Source organism: Protobothrops mucrosquamatus, unplaced genomic scaffold (genome assembly GCF_001527695.2).
Source record: "Protobothrops mucrosquamatus isolate PMUCROS unplaced genomic scaffold, P.Mucros_1.0 scaffold101, whole genome shotgun sequence".
NCBI lineage: Eukaryota > Metazoa > Chordata > Lepidosauria > Squamata > Viperidae > Protobothrops > Protobothrops mucrosquamatus.
The window spans coordinates 490,416-511,126 of NW_015386474.1; the positions used below are offsets into that span (position 1 = coordinate 490,416).

The following is a 20,711-nucleotide window of genomic DNA, read 5'->3' on the forward strand; positions in this document are numbered from 1 at the left end:
TTACTTTTCCATAGCATTTACTGAGCTGGTCTCAGCATTTAGCACAAAACCACTTTTCTTTAAAATGAGTCAATAAAATCATTGAACAGGTTTTATTCCAAGCATGATAGTATCTTCAAGAGGAATCTTTATGTTCAGTTCCCTGAATCATATTTAGTATATTCTAATGTAATTGATATTTTCCTCTTTCACATTTAGCTTTTGAGCACAACATAAAGAAATATTGTACCGAGGTTCCTTGTCCATTAAGGTTTATGTCATAATAAATGTTCATCTTAAAACTATTATCCTGGATCGCATTAGTCACTCATTACACGCGAGAACACTTCTAACGCTAGTCGCTTATGAACTAAGAATCGGAAAGAGGTCGACTGAGAAAATCTATAATACGAAATATTCAAGTTGATTTTCTTTGGGGTCGAGTCCAGTAAATTACTGAGTTTTATAGAAATCAGAAGTGACCGACTGGCGTTATGAATAAAGGATTGCCTGTATTTTGGGAACGGAAGGCAGATTACACCGATCGGGTGGTGAAAAAAATCAACCCTGGCAGATTACTGAAGCAGTAGATTCCATGCATCGGTCTGCAGTTAGAATTCCGTACTGCATTAGAAAGGGCGGAAGCGAAATTATCGAATCACATTAATAACTGGGAAGGGGAAACTGGCGTAAGGAGTCTATTCCAATCCAATTCATTAGAATCCTCTGCTCTTATTCAACGTTTTAAATTCCACGAAGGTTTCGATATCCGCAGGAATCATTTCAAAGGCGCTCGCTCCTCCTCCTCTTTCCCCCTTTATCCGTCCCTCCGGCCACCTCCAGTAGAAGTCAGATCGACCCCTCCACTCCGCCTCCCGCACTTACCGGCTTCCTGGGCACAATTTACCAGGACAATTTTAATTGGCGGAAAATAAAGGTTTCCGCCCCCCCTTCTCTTCCCACGTGGTACAGACTTTTCTGTAGAGGATGCTGGGACTTGGGGGTTTTTTTGCGGGGGGGGGACGGAAACCAATGTCTTGCACCTATAAGAAGCACGCGCCCAGAAGAATTAGGACAGTGGTGTTTTCAGTAACTGTCGATCGTGAAAACGAGACCAAAACGTTAAACAAAGGTCCTCAATGTTAGTATCTATAGAGTACGTACACAACTAGCAGAGCTTGTTCTGTGACTCTTGTGTGCTAAACCCTAATTGAAAGCTTGTTTTAGAGAATATGTCAAAACACTTTGAAGATCTTTAGGCTGTGTGTATGTTTGTGTGTGTGCGTGCGTACACGTTGAACTGAAAATCCTCATATTCCTTATCCAACTAGCACTAAAAGACTAATTATGGAAGGAGAAATTAATGTCCTATCAACGTCATTTATCTAGGCATCCCATCTGTAATATTAAAGAGTAAATGGAAATCCATGTGTGGTTTAGGAATTAAAATTAAGAATTAAAAAATAAAGTTGAAAACACATTAATTTGAAGATAATGGAAACAAATCATCTACCAGGAATGATGGCTTTATCACAGATGTTAGTCTTATTAAATTATTGAAACACCACATTTAAGGCAATCTGGCAGCACCAGCCAAATCTGGGAAACAGTCTTACTTTGTTTAGTTGGATGGGAGGCTATCAGAAAATAGCAAGAGTTGTAGGCTAGAATGAAAGTTGAAAAAACATGGTCCAAAAAAGACAATGACAAATTACACTAAGTCACCAAGCTGAGCTCAAATGAGGCATTTACATACATTATCATTTCTGGTCTTTACTCACAATGTTTCAGAGGAAATCCAGATGTCTTCTAACTAGCAAGTTTCTTCTCCCAATTGCTTCCATTTTTGTTTTTTATCGCAATGAAAAGAATACAGAAAAAGACAATAGTTGTGTAATGTTTTTTGACTGCTAGTATTAACTGCCCTGAAGTAACCTAGTTAAACTACCATTGAATCTGAAAGGCTTATTGGAAGAAACACCATCTTTCCTCATATTCCTGAAGCCATTCTGAGCTTCTGATATATGTAAAGACCAACTATTTTCAAAGTTCTTCCTTCTTCCACATACAGAATATAGAATAACAGAGTTATTGTATTGTAGGTTAGGCTGATTGATCTGTAGTTTCCTAGGTCTGTTTCCCCCCCGCTTTTTTTTGAAGATGGGAACCACATCAGCTCTTTTTCAGTCCTCTTGTAGTTCCCCTGTGCTCCAGGATTTTTGTAAGATACGGTACAATGGTTCTGAGATGACATATACCAGCTCCTTTAGAACTCTGGGATGTAATCCGGCAGGTCCCAGTGATTTATATTCATTAAGATCAGATGGGTGTTCTCTTACCATTTTCTTGCTTATTTTGATTTTTATTTCTAGTCTGTCTTTTACAGTTATGTTTTTATAGGTTGGGCTATAGTTTCTTTGTGTAAAGACCAATGCAAATGAGTTAAGCAGCTCTGCTTTCTCTCTACTGCCTGTTACTTCCTTGCCATCTTCTCTCTTTAGTGGACTGTTTTTGACTTTTTTTCTTGTTATTTATATGTTGAAAGAAACTTTTTATTATCTTTCACTTTTATTGCAAATCTTTGTTCATTCTGAGCCGTTGCTTTCCTGACTTTATTTTTGCAGATTCTGCCTATCTGCTGATATTCTGCCTTAGTTATGTGTCCCACTTTCCATTTTTTGTATTTATCCTTTTTGTCTTTGTTTATCAGGGAGATCTTTGTGCAACCATGCTGGTTTCTTCCTGGGTTTTTTCTTTTTCTTTTTCAATGGTATTGTGCTGGACTGGGCTTTTATGACCATATTTTTTCAGAGTTTTCCAAGCTTTAGGATTTTTATCCAAGGAATCTTTTCCAAGCTCTCTCCGAGTTTATTAAAATCAGCTCTTTCAACATCTAACACTCTGGTATGATTATGTTCTATTGCTTGTGTTTGCATTATATTGAATTCCAATATGACATGGACACTTTTAACCAAGGTTCTTGTAATTTCATCTCACTGTCACTTTTTCTCTGTTAATAAGAATTATGTATGACTGTTCCTCTAGTTCCCTCCTCTATCTTTTGGACAACAAAGTTGTCAGCTAGGTTGGTCAGGAACCTGTTTGATCTCCATTATATCATGAGATATAAAAGTTTCAGCAGCAGGAATTGACTGAATTTTTTCTAATGCCATCCCAACTGTGTCCATGGAGTTTCAAGAGAAAACTAGAAGTGGAACTTAATCTGTAATGCACATTTTAAGAGCCTGTGGCATATATAATTCAAAACTTGACCTCGGACCTCCAAGAGTTTACACTAATTTTGTTTTCCTTACTCCATAATTGGCAAGACCCCCACCACTTCTGTCCCCATATAGTTTATCAAGATTCTCAATAAACTGGAACATTTCCTGTACATCACCATTATTGCTGTCAATAATCAAAGATAAATATGCTCATTAGAAACAATGGAAGTGTTGATGACAAGGGAAAATGCTTGCAGGTGTGAGACATGAAGCTTCCTGTACAGCTGGTGCCTAACTGAGGCTTCCCTATCATCAGAACAAAGAATAATGGCAAACATCACTGATTTCTAAAGCAGCCCTAGAATAATGATGAAGATGATAAAACCAATACTGAAAAGTTTAAATGCATTTTATGGGAGAAAGAATCAGAAAAATTAGAATCTGATGGAGCAGTAAAGTTTTAAAGAAAGGCACACCAGATCTAGGGCAGCAATAATTCTGCTTTGCATTTCCCATTTTTCTGACTGAAAAGGACATTTCAGGGACAGTCTTTTATAAAATATATTTTTTCAAGGAAACCTTTTATACAAATATAGATACAGTTATAGACAAATGAAGTAAAGATTTACAGTACTAGAGAAAAATATAAAGAAACACATGACATGTATATACTGAAGAATTGTATAAAACAAGATTGCAAATCAATGATACATGCAGTATAAAGGCTTAATTGATGAACTACAGCTGGATATTCTGGGAAATTTAAGTTAAATAAGCCTTAGGAAATATTAGCAACAAAACTGCAGGAGTTAATGAAAAACCAGCAGAACTATTTAAAATCTTACAAGATAATGTAGTTGAAGTGCTTCTTGCCTTTTGTAAGCAGATACAGTATGTAAAATATAACAGTGACCAGGCAACTGGAAAATATCAATTTATATTCCAGTACCAAAAAAGAATAGTGCCAAAAATCCTTTTGAAGAATTGCACTTATTTCATATGCCAGTAAGATAATGTTCAAGATCTTGCAATCCAAACTTCAAAGTACATGCAACAGAAACTGTCAGATAATGTACACTACTTGGATACAGAAGAAGCAAGGGTACCCATGATCACATTGTGAACATCCAGCAAAACATGGAAATGGCAATTTAAAAAATCCAATTTTGCATTATTGATTATATAGAAGAATTGAGAAGGATGTCCAATATATATATAAATTCTGTCCCTTCCTCTATGCTTTTTCAGTTCCATAATGGAACTAGAGGATTAGGCAACAGTTACTCTTGCCCCTTTCACCTCCAGTTTGAACCACTGCAAACTCAAGGAAACAGACTGGAAGCACTGGATGACTGGAAAGCAGTTTATTTACTTGGAAGGAAGGTCTGTCCAGGGTGTTCATCCAGATTAGAGATAATGCTATGTGTGATCCAGAAAGGATGGCTGGAATTAATGTTTCTAATTATATGCTCATCCCTAGGGAGCCACCATACTGCAAAATCTGAAAGCTATCTTCCCTAGGACTTTTAGGAGGGCAGTTAAAATGAAATTGTTCTAGAGCAGGGGTGTCAAACTCAATTTCATTGAGGGCCGCATCAGCATTGCGGTTGCCCTTGGGGGGCCTGGTGGGTGTGGCCAAGGTGGGTGTGGCCTACTGGGTGGGCATGGTCAGCTTTACATCGTTCGCATCAAGGGTGCCTGTGGGGGCCTGGGCAGGTGTGGGACAGATCTGAGGGTCTCTGGCAGAAGGGGGTGGGACTGGGGCAAGCGCCAAGGCATGGTCCATTTCTTCATTCCTCACAAAGGGTGACACCTCCCCAGCATGTATCCAGGGGGTGGGGCCGATGCGGCAGGGGCTGGTTCCTCGCTGTTTCCAGATGGCCTTGTGGAGCTAAGACTGAATGCATTTCAGCATAGATGGCCAGCACAAAATTGTACATTGGCTCCCGGCCAGCCTGGGCCAGGGCCAAGGCAGCAAGGGCCGTTCCCTCACTGTTTCCAGGATGGCCTCGTGGGCCACATGAAACCACTTCATGGGCCGAATCCGGCCCCCGGGCCTTGTGTTTGACATGTCTGTTCTAGAGGGCACATATCTGCATGATTTCTTGAAGGAGTCACTATGGGAAGGTTTTATAATTTAATGGGATCTCCATTATATAGTCTCCATAAAAATAATACAAACCACAATATAAATAGAAAATCATACAAACTACAATATGTAGTAATATGTAATAATACAATTTGTTTTAAACTCTTAAAACACTATCAACATTAGTGCATTTCATTTGTTAATTATACCAAATGATATAACTTACTTTAATATGCATCTCTCTTCAACCTAATGTATAGTCAACATATTGCTCAAAGCACCTATCAAGTCTTAGGCAGGCTCACATCAGAAGGCCAAGTCTGTGTTGCACATAAAGCCAACTGGGTATTCAGATAGTACTCAAGTTACAATTGCAATCAGGACTAGAATTTGCATCTCTAAGGGATATAGGAGTAAAGATTGACAATACATGACTGCATCATTTAGCAACGGCAATCCCAGCAGTCCTCATTGCCATCATAACTCCAGGGCCATGTCCATTGTTAGGTGGGGACTTCACGGGACTGCAGTGTGGAAAAAGACAGGAGTTCCAAGCAAGTAGGTCAGTGAGTGAAAGCTCCAGATAGGTGGTACAGGAGGCACCAAAGAGTGTGGGTGGGTGGATTCTGCAGGCATGTGCTACATAGCATGGGAGCAGGGGGGAGCAGGTGCCACAGGCAGGTATTACAGAGCACAGAACATTAAAAAAGCAACCGGAGCAAGTTTCGAAACTTGTGACTTTCTGCCAGCTTCCTCATAGATTTTGCTTGTGAGAAGCCAACATGGAAGGTTGAAAATGCAGGCAAAAGGTATTACTTGCAGATATTCCAATGCACTATTGTTGCTACTTTGTCATACATATTGTTTGCAGCCAGTCTGTGCGATCTTCTTGCAGCAAGTAAGTGGTCCAGTTTTTTCAGCTTCTTTGCAGGGGATGACGTTTCCTGTTTGTTGCTGTCTTCTCGATTTTGGCTTTGATGCGTTTGTCTTTAAAGCTTATCTTGTGAAGCCAGAATTAGCCCCATCTCTTTTCCTGCTCTTAGGCAGTGGCAGGTATTGTTATCTGTTTTGCATGCTATTTTTTAATGTATTGCCATGTCTCTTCTATTCTTCCTTTGCTCTTTCTTGTAAGCCAGTTTGGTCTCTCCGGTACTCATTAAGCCTTCATGGTATATTAATTTCAATTCATCTTTTCCAGCAGCCTTCAGATATTCTCCCAATGTCTTTTTCTTTTCAAACTAACTGGTATACTTGGAACATTCCATGCCCATCTATTTTCCTTGGCAGGTAGAGTCTGTCAATATCACTGTATTGTAAGGCCACTGGCCCTTACTTAAATATGAGATACCATTAAAAGTCTAATCAGGCAACTCAAACGCTTCTTGAGGAAACAGTGCTTTAATTGACCAAATAAAACAGCTGGGTGGCAAACAATCTGGAACGCTGGCAGAGTTACGTCCAGAAGTGCCACACCTTAGAAAGTTAATAGCATTACTTTATGAACTTTGTCAGCCAATAAAAATCAGACAACAGAGCCATTTCCTCATAAGGAAGACATCAATCACTCCCTTATTCCCTCCTTCAGTACATCCCATCCACGTACATGTTTCCCACACTTGCATGAAATTTGTCCCTGACGCAAACGCTGATTACAAAAGTGAGATAGCAATAGTTAGGCTAAACAATTTCTTTTTGTTCCAGTTACAGAACCCTTCAGTATGGATGAAGAGCATGATCCATTGTCATTGTTTTTCTGGTCTTCCTATCCAGAGCTTTTAGTTCTGCTTGAGTCCAGTCCACTGTTCTAGCTGCCTATTTAATGACTGGAATTGCCCAGGTTAATTGCCTTGATAGTATTGCCTCCACGGAATTTGGACTTTCTGATCTTCATTCAGGTATTTGTAGCCATTGTCTTCATCCTGAGTCTCAATGTTATTTCCTAGGGCATCTTATTCCTCCAGTTTTCTCTATTTTTCCTCTGTTGGTGGTGAGGATAGCACATTTATCCAGTCCAAACTCCATTCCAATATCTCGATTGTATTTATCTGATATTGTCATGAGAATAAATAGACAAAATAGACAAAATCATGTCTCCCACCATGAATTCCACGAAATAAGGTGATATATAAATATAAGAAATGATGTGTGAACACAATCTGTGGTTAATACATAGTTCAATGTTATATGAACCTAGAAAATTGTACTGAATAAACAAACTGAATAAACATACTGTAGTTAAATATGGGTAAGCATATCATGTGACAGAGCGTTCAGCCAAAATCTTAGCTCTTAAGTATTAATCTTTTCTAAGCCTATTGAGGCTGCAATTTCATACATATTTAGACTGAAAGTAAGACATTGGAAATTTAGGTCTACTGTACTTCCAAATAATCTTATAAAAATTGAGTAACTTTAGTCATGTAGAGCAAAACAGGGAGATCTCAGGTATATGAGATTATTTTTAATTTGGGAGAAAGGTAAAAAGTTTTAGCTGTACTCACATATCACAATACAGTACAGTAAATAAAAATGATTCATTTTGACTTTGCATATTGTACAATCCCAATCTTTTTTGTGCTGTAATTAAACAATTAATAGCTAAAAATCCTTATTGAACTATTTCAGATAATTCAGAGAGCTGTATTTTCAGTTTGCCTCCAGTTAAGAATATTTCACTTGTCTTGTCCATCATGTTAAACTAAAGTAAAAGGTTGCGTTGTGTGTGTGTTGTGAGAACTCAGCAAACAAATCATTGATGGTTCAGTGCTTTATATAAACCCCAGGTATTTTCCTGGTTGAACAGACCACTCTTCAGTTAATTGTGGGTTAGGTAAAATACTGTGGAAACATATTTTAACTAGTCCTGTACATTAGGCTTATCTATGTTTTTACTTTGAACTGATATCAACGTCTACTGGTGTTATCAAGGAATTTATTTATTTTTACATTCCATATATTGTGAAAGTTTCGTAAAGAATTGAATTGAGTATCTTATTGGGCCAAGTGTGATTAAACACATAAGGAATTTGTCCTCGGTATAGAAGTACTCAGTGTTGAATGAGAGGCAGTTTGAGGTGCTGGTAAGATACTGGCGTAGAAACCAGGAGACTGTGAGTTCTAGTGCTGCTTTAGACATGAAAGCTAATTGGCTTACTTTGGTTAATCACTCTCTCCCATCCCAAATCACCTCACAGGATTGTTGTTGCGGGGAAAATAGGAGGAGAAAGGAGTATTAGGTTTGTTCCCTGTGTTGTTATTTCTAAAGTAATAGACACAATAAAAAAAGTTTTTTTAAAAAAGGCTTTCTTGTATTTTGTATAGCCCCAATCCTTCCAAATTATTTTTTCCTGCAAAAAAAAATATCTCGTGCTATTAAAGAATTACATGAAATATTCTTCCTACTGTTGAAGGAAAAGTCTTCATCATGGTTCAGTCCAAGCCGGGGATAAACAACATGGCGACTGCTTTAGAAAGAAGGTTGCAGTTTATTGAAAAGGAGAGCCAGACAGAAAGATGGCTCTGGAATAAAAGAGAGAGAGGACATGTAGGGAGTGGGTTTTTATGCCTTCTGGAGCCTTTTGTTTGGAGTTTTTCCTGTTCCAGGCTTTGTATTTCCTGTGTCATGTATTTTGACCTGAGTGTGGGTGTGCCCTTTGGCATATGTGAGTTAATCCTATTATGTCCTGTCTTACACTTTGGGTAGGGTATGTAGATTTTAGGTGTCTTTGTCTTCTTAATTTTTTAGCTGGGGGCTTCCAATCTTCCTGGATTATTTACATCTGCATTTGTACAGAGCTGGTTTCTGCTTGGGGGAGGCAGACTTGGGGCTATTAAGAAAACTGGGCATGCTTTTCTGCCTCTTTAAGATCCTTTGAGGAAATATATTTTTCTGCCCTTTTAATATTTCCTTCTCTGGGGAGCTGACTTCCTACACCAGGGCTTTTCAACCTTTTCACCCATTGTACCACTTTTAGGATATGGCAATATCTGAGTATCACCAGTCACCTAGCAAGGTGTCAAAAACTTCATGACCAAAAAAAAAAAAAAAAAAAAAGGAAAAAAGTGATAAAGTACAGGTAATCCTCGACTTACAACAGTTCGCTTAGTGACTGTTCAAAGTTACAGTGGCACTGAAAAAAGTGCCCCCCCAAGGCACAGCTGAGCAAGAAACCTGCCTGCCCACCCGGCGGTGCTCTCATTCCCCTCCCCCACTACCACTTTTCTAGGATGCTCGCATACCACCTGCCAGGTGCCATTGTACCACAGGTGGTACCTGTACCACTGGTTGAAAAGCCCTGTCCTACACTATAGTAGTTGTTTTGTAACCTTCAGTCATTTTCAGCTATTTTCCGTTTTTAAATTTTGGACTACAGTACATTTGAAAGTAACTTCCAGCTCTCCTCTCATCCCCCTTTTTTTAATGGAGATAGATGTGAAAGACAATCTGTATCCAGAAGAATCACATTCCCAACAAAGTCCTCAACTATTTCTTTATATCCGTTACAAAAAAGAAAAAGAAAAAAACCCTCCGCGGAAGCGTTCTAGTGTGTAAAGCGTTGGCGAAGTGGGACTCACGTGTTCCAGTTTAGCTTACAAACCCGTAAAGACTACAACTCCCAGAGTGCCGTTGATACCTCACTTCCTTCTGGGTGGGTATCATTCACCATCAGCAACACAGGATTCGCAGAGGAGGGAGGAGAACAAGAAAATGGCGCTGACCAGGTGGGTAGGGGGGGGGAAGAAGCGGGAGTTTATTACGACATAGGGAAAGGTTGTTGACTTGTTCCCGGATTTCGTGTTTTTTTAAAAATATATATATATGCTGTAAACCTAGATATATGCACATCGTGGTCTGAGGCAAAGCGAATGGATTACGGGAAGATTGCGTTAGGGAGATCTGGGGTGATCCGGGAATTTTCTTTAGCGCTTATTTCACAGGCCGTTTCGGCCGGCCTGTTTCCCCCGCCGTCGCCGCCCCCCCCCCCACTTAGTGCCCTTAATAAGAATAGTGAAATCCATTCAGAAATGAAAGCTTCGGTTCACAAAAAAAATAAATGTTTGGCCGTACGAGATTGGTCGACTATCCAGAAAAAGAAGGTGCTGGATGGCCACCCCTTCTTTGCCCCCCCCCCCAATTAGTATCGGTAGGGTGTGATTGATTGATTAATCATAGTGTACCGAAAATTGAAGTTCAAATTTAAAATGGTTTTCACCGGGCAAGGATCGTAGAGGAGAGATTGCTGATAATTATGGCTTCCATATGCGCAAATCGTTAATTCCAGGTGGGATTGAAAGCCACTGCTGGGTATATTAAGCAGAGTGGACCGTTTTTTACACTACCTAGCCCCAAACAAAGCATTTTTCATATATTAACTTTATATCTTCAGTTTTAATTTGTCAGTTGTATATAAAGCTCAATCTGTAAAGCTCAAAATCTGAAGTAGTTATTATTTGGAATAACTGAAATAGAACTTGCAGCTTCTGAGTTCCTAAACCACTCTGAAAACAAAACAATTCAGAACTGAAGATGACAAAAGAGAAAATGAATCTTTCCTCCACGGGTGCAGTTGCCAAAATATTTGAACAATGTTAAGCATTGTGGGTATTTTATAGTGAAAGACAGAATCGTTTTTAAAAAAATATTTTGTTGGAATAAAAGTTATGTGTCACAAAGAAAGAGAACAATATTAAATTCTTCTTCCGTTTGCTTAGTTTCTTACCAGCACCAACCCAGTTGTCTCAGGACCAACTGGAATTAGAAGAGAGAGCAAGATCTCAGAGAGTGAGACAGACTGCATTGGTGTCATCACGAAGGGAGCCGCCTCCTTACGGTTATCGGAAAGGATGGATACCACGAATGTTGGAGGTAAATAATAGTTTGCATTCATTTAGCCACCAGAAATGATTTCACTCTTAAAAGATAAGTCTGGATTTTAAATGCAATATGTAGATTTTATTTAAAATGTTTTTTTCTCCTAAAGTCAACTTAGATGTTCCAAATTCAGAATCCTTGAATTTGTTGTCTAGGTGTATTTTGCCCAGATTTAGTTGTCAAACATTTTGCAATCTAAAATGTTTTACTATGTTTTTATGCTTTTTATTGTGAACCATAAAAGCATAATAAACAACACAATTAAAGATACCAAATTAATTAATGTCCATTGTTGCTCAATCCAGTAATAACAGTTCAAGATTGAATAATCTTCCTAGAGGACATCAGGGTGGAAGAAAGCTGTACCAGAAAAGCATAGTCTCTGCACCCCAATCTCTCAAGGGATTTTAAGTACTTCTATACAAGGAAATCCTGAAGATATCTTTGAGCCAAGTTATGAGGGTCTTTGTAGGTCCTTTGTTTCATCTATAATAGAAATAGACAACTGTCCAGCCAATCTAGTAAGCCCAAGTTAGTGTCTTACTATCGTCTGGAATCCACACTTAACTGAGGCAAAGAACCCTCCCCCATGTTTTCTCACTTTATGGCAGACCACCCACCATGATTTTTATCTCTAGCCAATCCCCAGCATAAAAAGTACCATCCAGATCTCAAAAGGGACAATAATCTGGGCAGATTTTCTAAAGCTACCCAGGGATACATGTTTGATCACCTGAGAAATAAAGTACATGTAGTTTTTCATTTACAAGCACAGTTGTGTTCAGAATCTGTTGCTAAGCAAAGTGGTCATTAAATGAGATGACTCATGACTAGTTTGCTTAGTGACTGCAACCCAGTTCTTCCAGTTGCAGTCATTAAGTGGATCAGTGGAAGTGGCCCAGGCCTCCCAGACATGGTGGAGCAGAGAGAGGACCGGGTCCTCCAACCACAACCAGAAGGCCCAGATCCTCTTCCTATCCTAATGGGGAAAACAATCACAAGAATGTTGCTGTTTCCTAGCATTTTCACCAGATTTGAGGTCCATTCCTCAGGTGCCCAAAGGGATTTCTCTCCCCTCCGTGCAAGAAGGGAAGAATGGACCTCAAATTTGGCAAAAACCACTAGGAAGCACCAGGATTCTGAGCCTTTCAGAAAGCTGGTGTTCACTAGCATTTTCCCTTCTCCAGAACCTTTCTGAGCCTCCCAGAGGAAAGGGAAAATGATAGCAAACATCAGGTTCTGAGGTAGTGTTTTTCTCCCCTTGGAGCAGTGGTTCTCAACCTTTTTAATGCCGCAACCCCTAACCGGTCGTAAGTCGAGGACTAAACCGGTCGTACGTCAAGGACTAAACCGGTCGTACGTCAAGGACTAAACCGGTCATAAGTCAAGGACTACCCAACCGGTCATAAGTCGAGGACTTTCCCTGCCCGGGAGCGCCGCACATGCGTGGTTCCGCCCCCTGCACCAGCCGAGGCGTAGCTGGCAAGCGGCAGAGACTGAGCAGGCCGACCACCAGCTGACCCAGCCCAAGGGAGGTAAGGCACCCGCCGGAAAAGGGGAAAAAAATGGCAGACAGCCTTGCTTGGCGACCCCCGTGAAATGGTCGATCGACCCCAAATGGGGTCGCGACCCATAGGTTGAGAACCGCTGCCTTGGAGCCTTTCCGAGGGGAGGGGAAAATGCTAGAAATATATGCTATAATACTTGCTGGTATAATATCTGTATTTGTTGCTAAGCACATCGTTTCAAAAGTATATACGTGATTAATAAATGTGTTTAGGATTACAGCATAGGATGTAACTGGCTACACGACAACTACACAATTTCAATCTAAACATACGGCTTTTGGAGGAAAAAGTTTTCTACGTATCAATGGAAAATCAGTTTTGAAACCAAACAACTTTCAGAAACATTTTATGTTGGATGAGAATAATACACAGAAAGCCAAAAATGTCTTGATTGTTCCAAAACATGTGATCTTAATTTCTATTATTTTTAAATAAACTTTCAACTCTTAATTACAGTATTTTGTGCTCTTGTCCACAGTCTAATCACATTCATTTTTATTTCTGTGTAGGATTTTGGAGATGGAGGTGCTTTCCCAGAAATCCATGTTGCCCAATATCCTCTGGATATGGGCCGAAAAAAGAAAATGTCCAATGCGTTAGCTGTTCAGGTGGATGCCGAAGGAAAAATAAAATACGATGCTATAGCTCGGCAAGGACAATCAAAAGACAAGGTAATAGGACTCTCAAAAGTTTATATTTAAAGTATAATTGCTTCAGTTTACTAAAATGTTTTGTTATGAATAATGGAGAAGGTGTTCAGAAGAAAAAATGTAAAGGCTTTTTTAAAGTGCTGAAAGATTTAGAAAGAAATTCAGATCTTTCTCTTTTTTTCTCTGAAGATGTTTTTAGTTTTTCCCTAGAAATGAAATCATGAAATGAATGAAATCATAAAAAAATGAATCGTGAAATATGCCCTAATATTTTGTTTTTAAACAAACAAAAAAACTATTGTGAAATAAATTAGTATATGTTTGGAAGTGTCTCAATTCAAGAAGCAACTATATTACATTTTTAGAAATTCTATATTCTCACATGTCTGGTACTGCAGTATATTTAGGAAAATGGGATTATATTTTGCATAATATTTTTCTGAATTGTTGCACCCTTAGTAATATAGCAACTCCTGGGTTTTGTGATTATTAGCTACATATGGAATAAAGTAGTAAATTAATTTATTTCTGTGGGCAAGCAGCACTGAAGAAATAATTTCAGTCTGAAGCAATATATTTGTCCATATACAGAATGGTCAAGGAACACATTTCTCTTTCTATACCTAAGTATTACCACTACCTAACTATTACCTACATTGTTTTATTGGTCTGCGTATTTCTGTGCTATCTCTTCAGGGCTATGGGTAGAAGAGACTTCTGGCCATGATTGTTGGAGCCTGTATTGTTTGCTGTTTGCTGATTATTGTTAATGTTGACTACCTCAACTATGAATTTTGTTATATGTTTTATATAGTTTTTTATATTGTTTTTGAATTATATTTTTGGTGTTTATGTGCTTTTTTAATTGTGAACCATATATTGAGATGGGTGATTATAAAATTTGAATTATAAATAATCTTCACTCGTGTATAAGTCATGTTGACTTAAAACCACAATTGGGACTGGAATTTCAGTCACTAAGAGAAGCCATTGTAAAGCAAGATGTCACATGACCACATCACTTAACATCTGGCACTCCCAGCTTCCAGTGTTAGGCAAGAATCACAGGCTGTTAAGCGGAGTAAGGAACATGGGGATGTATTGAGGTTGATGAAGGTTCCTGGGAGGCCAAGCACAGGTTGCACACAAGTTGTGGGTGTTGTAGTGCGGCATACAGTAAGTGCGGGGAGACTGGGAAAGAAGCTTCAGCTGCCGCAGCCTGACCCAGCATTGCAGTAAAAATGCACCACATTCTGGGAAACGTCCAATACTGTGGAAGCCTTCACAGTGGTGGTGGTGGGGAACAAAGCAGCCAACCTGCACGAAGCGTCCAATGCTGGAGAATCCTCTACAATAGATAGTGAAGCAGCAACTCCCCCTGGAAACACCAAACACCTGGAAAGCCTCCACAGCACAAGAAAAATGTGCCATGTCAGGGAATTCCTGTCCCAATTGTCATAAGTCAAGGACTACTTCTGAAAAATAGCTTATTCTAAAGTACAGTACGAGGTTATACAGTATTGCCATGGCACATGGAGTTTATTTAGGTGTTTTGAAGCAAATTTCACAGATAGGTAGGCCACTGGCTAATTCTAAAATTATTATTCACTTCCAAAGTTTATCACACTAAAGTCCATTTATTGACCTTATGTTAAAGAGTGGTCTTATTTTAATTATTCTATTTAGAACTTCTTTGCATTTTATTTCCTAGGATTGATTGATTACTTATTTATTTTGGTCTTAGAAGTAGATTTGGTTCTTTATGCATTGAGATTCTTGTGAGTTTTATGGGCGATTACAATAAAGAAATAATTGCTCTTTAAATGTCTTTCATTTCACTTTGTGAAATGTGATTCTGTGGGTACTCATTTTAGGGATTGTTAATTTTGGAAATTCTTGGATGAGAATTGATGTCTCCTATGCTAAATTATTAGGACTCAAGTCTTTTATTGCAGACAGATGAACGAAGATTTAGAACAATCTCTAATGAGCAATATATACCCATTTGAACAAAGAATTGTAGTTGTGATAGAAGACAATATATATATATAGCTCAGGGCTGAACTGTGGAGTCCTTGGTGCTGTTTAAGCTTGGTGGTTGTTTGTAGACATTTCATTACCTAAGTAAGTAAGCATCAGTGCGAGTGAATAAAGGTAACATTAGTGCAAATTGTGATACATAAAACAGTTTAATGTCATCACATGGACAAAATAATCATATTTTAAAAAATACTATACAAGCAAAAATAATGTGATGATATAAAAAGTTTATATTGGTGATAAAGTAAAACTTGTTTAAACAGAAAAAAAATGTAGAACAGGCTTGAACAGTTCATTGAGGGGAAAGGTCCAGATTGAAATCTTTAAAATAATTGTGAGCCCCCAAGCAACAGCTGGTGCACCGATCAGGCATCACTGGAGCTAGCAGTATATGTGAGCTTGGAGGTGTTGTGTCTTTCATACTGAAAGTGGCTGCAAGAGCCTATGTGGTAGTGGCACTCCTTCCCAGAGGCATGGATTGCTTGTTTTTCAAAAAATGCCAGTGGGCTCCACAAGACTGCATAAGACACAGCCTGCAGAGTACATGTGCAAAATTGATCTAGACCATGTAGAAACATACTGCTCCAATCCAAGAATATGCCATCTTGTTACAATCATAAAAGCTTGGAAAGATGGTTTAGATTACTTTTTTCTTTCATTAAATTGTGTCCAATTCTTAGAGACTGCCAGAACAAGTCCCTACACTTTTCTTTAGCCAAATTTCTGCATCATAAAATGTAGATAAACAAGATAACTGTGGTTCCAAAATGGAAAAGATTCCTAGATCTTTGATTACCAAAAAACAGAATTCAGGAAAGTTTTATGTGTATCTCTCCTATCTAAAGCTAAGAATATTATATGATAGTTTTTATTCTTATTCTGACGTAATATTAGATATTATGGAGCTTGTTCAATGCTGGAAAATTAGTCCAGCTTTCTAAAAAAGCTGCAGAGCCTTTTTTTTTAATCTACAGTGTTCCTTTTCTTTAGTGATCTTTTTCATGTTTCAGGTCATTTACAGCAAATACACAGACCTCATTCCCAAAGAAATTATGAATGTGGATGACCCTGAGCTTCAAAGACCAGATGAGGATGCTGTCAAAGAGGTATAGCTAGTGATGATGCATGTAACTGGTAAATGGTAAAAAAAGGTAAAGATTTCCCCCATCCATTGTGTCCGACTCCAGGGCACGGTGCTCATCTCTTATTTCTTAGCTGAGGGAGGCATGCACATTTTGTCAAAATGTTTAATGTATTATATGTATTTGCAGCTTACAGAAAAGACACGAGTTGCACTGGAAAAGTCTGTCTCTCAAAAAATTGCAGCAGCAATGCCAGTCCGAGCAGCTGATAAACTAGGTCCAGCTCAATATATTCGGTATACAATACTTTTTGTATTGTTTATTTTTTTTATATAGCTACAATATATGCCTTCTTCACATGATTATGCGAAAACAGGAGCAGTTACAGGAAAATTAAAAAACTGTCGTGTTGTTATTTGTATTCATTCCTGGTAATGAATTTTATCTTGGAAATATGTATCAGTCTCATGGTCCATAAAAGGTAAATAAGCACAGTAATGTCTATGAAGCAATAAGACATTTAACTGGAAATTTTATTCTGTATATGCTCAGTAAAATTGGATAGAATGTGGAATATCAAGTTTTGTTCTGTGTGTAAAACAAATTTGATAGATAAAAAACCGTGTGTACAGTCTAAAAGTACAGCAATGCTGGAAAATTTATTTATTTGCCGCCCATCTCGTAACAAAACTGGTAAACGTAATGAAAGTTTGTACTAAGACTTTTTTCTCACTTTGTCAGATACACACCATCACAGCAGGGAGTGGCATTTAATTCTGGTGCAAAGCAGAGAGTTATTAGAATGGTGGAGATGCAAAAGGATCCCATGGAGCCTCCAAGATTCAAGTGGGTTTTAGAAATACGTCTTATTCAGAAATAAGAGGTTTTTGTATAAGTCCTAATGATGCTATGATTTTCACATATTAGGATTAATAAGAAAATTCCTCGTGGGCCGCCATCTCCTCCTGCTCCAGTAATGCATTCTCCCAGTAGAAAGGTAATGCTGTCACAGCTGGTTTCTTCCTCCAAGTTGTCTTTGTTTTCATGTTTATATTATTGTTTTTGTTGTTAATTTCCCACAAACCTGTATAGTTATAAATAATTCTAGCACACATCCACACTTCTCTAATGCAACCCACACTTTCACTCCCACTCTAACCTCACCCTCTCCCAATGCTTAAGTGAAGAGCCAAATCTTAACCTGGGTCTCCCCTGAAGGTTAAAAGAGAGGAGACCTCCTGGATTTTGGAGGGAGGATGTTCCATAGGATTGGGGCTGCAGTAGAAAATACATGCTTCCAAGGGCCCAACAGAAGGCAAAGCTTAAGAGAAAGGACCTGGAACATGCCCATCCTATCCACTCTGGTGGGAAGGGAGATGCTTATAATGGGATCTCATGCATGATTATTCTTGCCATATAGAGATAGATGATAGATAGATAGATAGATAGATAGATAGATAGATAGATAGATAGATAGATAGATAGATAGATAGATAGATAGATAGATAGATAGATAGATAAAAGAATACTATATGGAGTTGGGCAATCGGCAAAAAAAGTAAATAGTTCTGTATATACTTCAGCATTGTTAGCGTTGTACATTCATATCAACTCAGGTGGTACAGGAATCACTTTACAGAAAAATAGCATGTTCTTTGAGCTGATAGTTGCTGAAGTTGCTTTCAAAACTATTAGGAAAACTATCAGGAGTGAGGATGCATAGAAGTTCTCAGTTTACAACTTAGAGCTGACCTACCGTAAGCTGAGTCCTCAAATCTTGGTGCTTCTAAAAAAGAACATGATTAGATGATTTTAAAAAGTCCATCTTTGTACTTCAAACTATTGAAAAGTTCTTTTAGTTTTCACTTTCCAAAAGACAGATCTTCAAAATCACTCTGATGTAAATTGGTACTTGCTATTTATTATTCTGCTATAGTATTGAGAAATTCCCTTTCCATTGATAAAAATAAAAAAACCTTTCTATTTTCTGTGTAGATGACTGTAAAGGAGCAGCAAGAATGGAAAATTCCACCTTGTATTTCAAACTGGAAAAATGCAAAGGTAATTAATTGGTTACAACGACATACCCTACAGATAGCATCCTAAGAATCTCACTGAAAAATAAACAATTTGGATTACTTTGAAATATCTAGAACTGAGTAAACAAGCTACTTTTAAAAAGTAGTTTATTTTTTCCCATTAGTTGGATATTAGAATAACAACTTAGATAGGGTAGGGCAACCATGTCAGTTGCTAATCACTGAAATTAGTTCCACAAATAGAGGCTTGTTTAGTGTAATAAAACATTATAGCATAATAGCAAAAGTATTTTAAGTGTCTCCATAATAAAAGTTCAAAATGAGTATTTATTAAGCCACGTGTAGACTAACTTTCCTGCTGCATTCTACTGAAATTAAATTAAAATTATGGATCTGCTTTTGTAGTAGAAATACTTTTTATGGTCATTAAATGCCTTTTCTCTTTATTGCAGGGTTACACCATCCCATTAGACAAACGCCTGGCTGCAGATGGTAGAGGATTGCAGACTGTACACATTAATGAAAACTTTGCTAAATTGGCAGAAGCTCTTTACATTGCTGATAGAAAGGTCATTGTTTATCAAATTTATATGCTGCCCATCTCTACTGCCCAATATTCTATCTGGCTAAATTCTGGGATGTATCTCCATGTTTACATTACAATCCAAAATGTAAAGTAATGTTGCTATCATGATTGCTTAAATTCTGAATTTTGTGCAGGCTCGTGAGGCTGTAGAAATGCGAGCCCAGGTAGAACGCAAGATGGCTCAGAAGGAAAAAGAGAAACATGAGGAGAAACTTCGGGAAATGGCCCAGAAGGCCAGGGAACGAAGAGCTGGAATCAAAACTCACATGGAGAAAGGTGCCACCTTTCAAGTGTTCCATTTCAAAATATTTCAGATATTTTTTGTTAAACCTGTTGTTGAACAATCTTGTTGGGCAGATTGCAATGAATCTGCAGGAATGGTCTGCTTATCAGTCTCTTACCTTTTTATGTATGCTGCTTTTCACGTACAGGACTGCCTCCGGATTGCATGTATGTTCATGTAAAAATGAATTAGAGAACCTGTGGTCCTAGAGCCAGATGCAACCAATCCTATTTTGTCCCCTCACATTCCCTATCTAGTCACAGTTGTTAAATTTCCTTCCCTTTTGAAGTGGGAAATAAAAGAAAGCTGTAGTGTAAGCCCTAAAAGCAAGCATATCTTTTAATTCCCAAAATAATTCCAGGTCCCACATATTTTGTAGACATCAGTTTCCCAAAAAATTGTGTGTCCCTTTGTCCCCAAAAAGTTGCCCATCCCTAAACTAGAGGTAAATTCCATAATTTAGTGATATTTACTCCCAAATATTAACCTTCAGTGATTTTTATTGCATAAGTAACTTATAATGAATTTGATCACTTTTAAATTAATTTTGGGTCAACTTGTATCTCAAATTTATCTAGAGGATGGAGAAGTTAGGGAACGTGATGAAATCAGGCATGACAGGCGAAAAGAAAGGCAGCATGACCGGAATCTTTCCAGAGCAGCCCCCGACAAAAGGTAAAATTATTCAACTAGTATATAGCTGACACTTTTCCTTCTACCACAAAAAAAAAAAAAAAAAAAGTTCCAGTATATGAAGATAAAAAAACTACAGTTGCCTTGTAACTGTTCTCTGATTGTACTTCTTTGCCAGAATTATCCTTTATGCCAGAGGTGTCAAACTGCATGGGCCGGATGCATCATAGCAAAACTGCGCCCACCCCATTGCCGGCAATGGCAAAAAAGTCGTGATATGTCATGACACGTCATGTGACGTTGCAAGTTTGACACCCCTGCTTTATGCAGTGCAGTAATCTCTTCAGAAATGTTGAGACAATAATATTACCAGTGGTTCTTAAAATGATACAGAAAAACCAATAGTTTATAGCATTGAATTATTACTTTATTACATTATTGCAAAAAAGGACACTGGTAAGCACCCGACGCTATTTATTTATTTATTTATTAAATTTATATACCGCCCTATCTCCCTTGCGGGACTCAGGGCGGTGAACAGGCGATACTAAAAACCACGATAATAAATAAATAGTTTGTTTTAAAATCGAATTAAATAACAGGCCTGTTCTAAAAACACACCCGTAAAAAAAAACCCCCACTGAAACATAATCAAACTACGCCAGA

The 20,711-nt window shown here is 38.2% G+C and overlaps 1 protein-coding gene across 1 annotated transcript in view; it reads left to right on the forward strand.

The window, feature by feature from the left end:
* Nucleotides 1-9,940: 9,940 nt before the first annotated feature.
* Nucleotides 9,941-20,711, forward strand: part of SNW1 (SNW domain containing 1) — a 16,001-nt gene continuing 5,230 nt past the window's right edge. Inside the window, exons 1-11 of the mRNA XM_015812612.1 lie at nt 9,941-10,014; nt 11,005-11,158; nt 13,242-13,403; nt 16,433-16,528; nt 16,694-16,800; nt 17,246-17,350; nt 17,432-17,501; nt 18,500-18,565; nt 18,996-19,112; nt 19,264-19,405; nt 19,991-20,087. Coding sequence (XP_015668098.1) covers nt 10,001-10,014; nt 11,005-11,158; nt 13,242-13,403; nt 16,433-16,528; nt 16,694-16,800; nt 17,246-17,350; nt 17,432-17,501; nt 18,500-18,565; nt 18,996-19,112; nt 19,264-19,405; nt 19,991-20,087 — 1,130 coding nt within the window. The 5' untranslated portion in view covers nt 9,941-10,000. The remainder of the gene's footprint in view (nt 10,015-11,004; nt 11,159-13,241; nt 13,404-16,432; nt 16,529-16,693; nt 16,801-17,245; nt 17,351-17,431; nt 17,502-18,499; nt 18,566-18,995; nt 19,113-19,263; nt 19,406-19,990; nt 20,088-20,711) is intronic.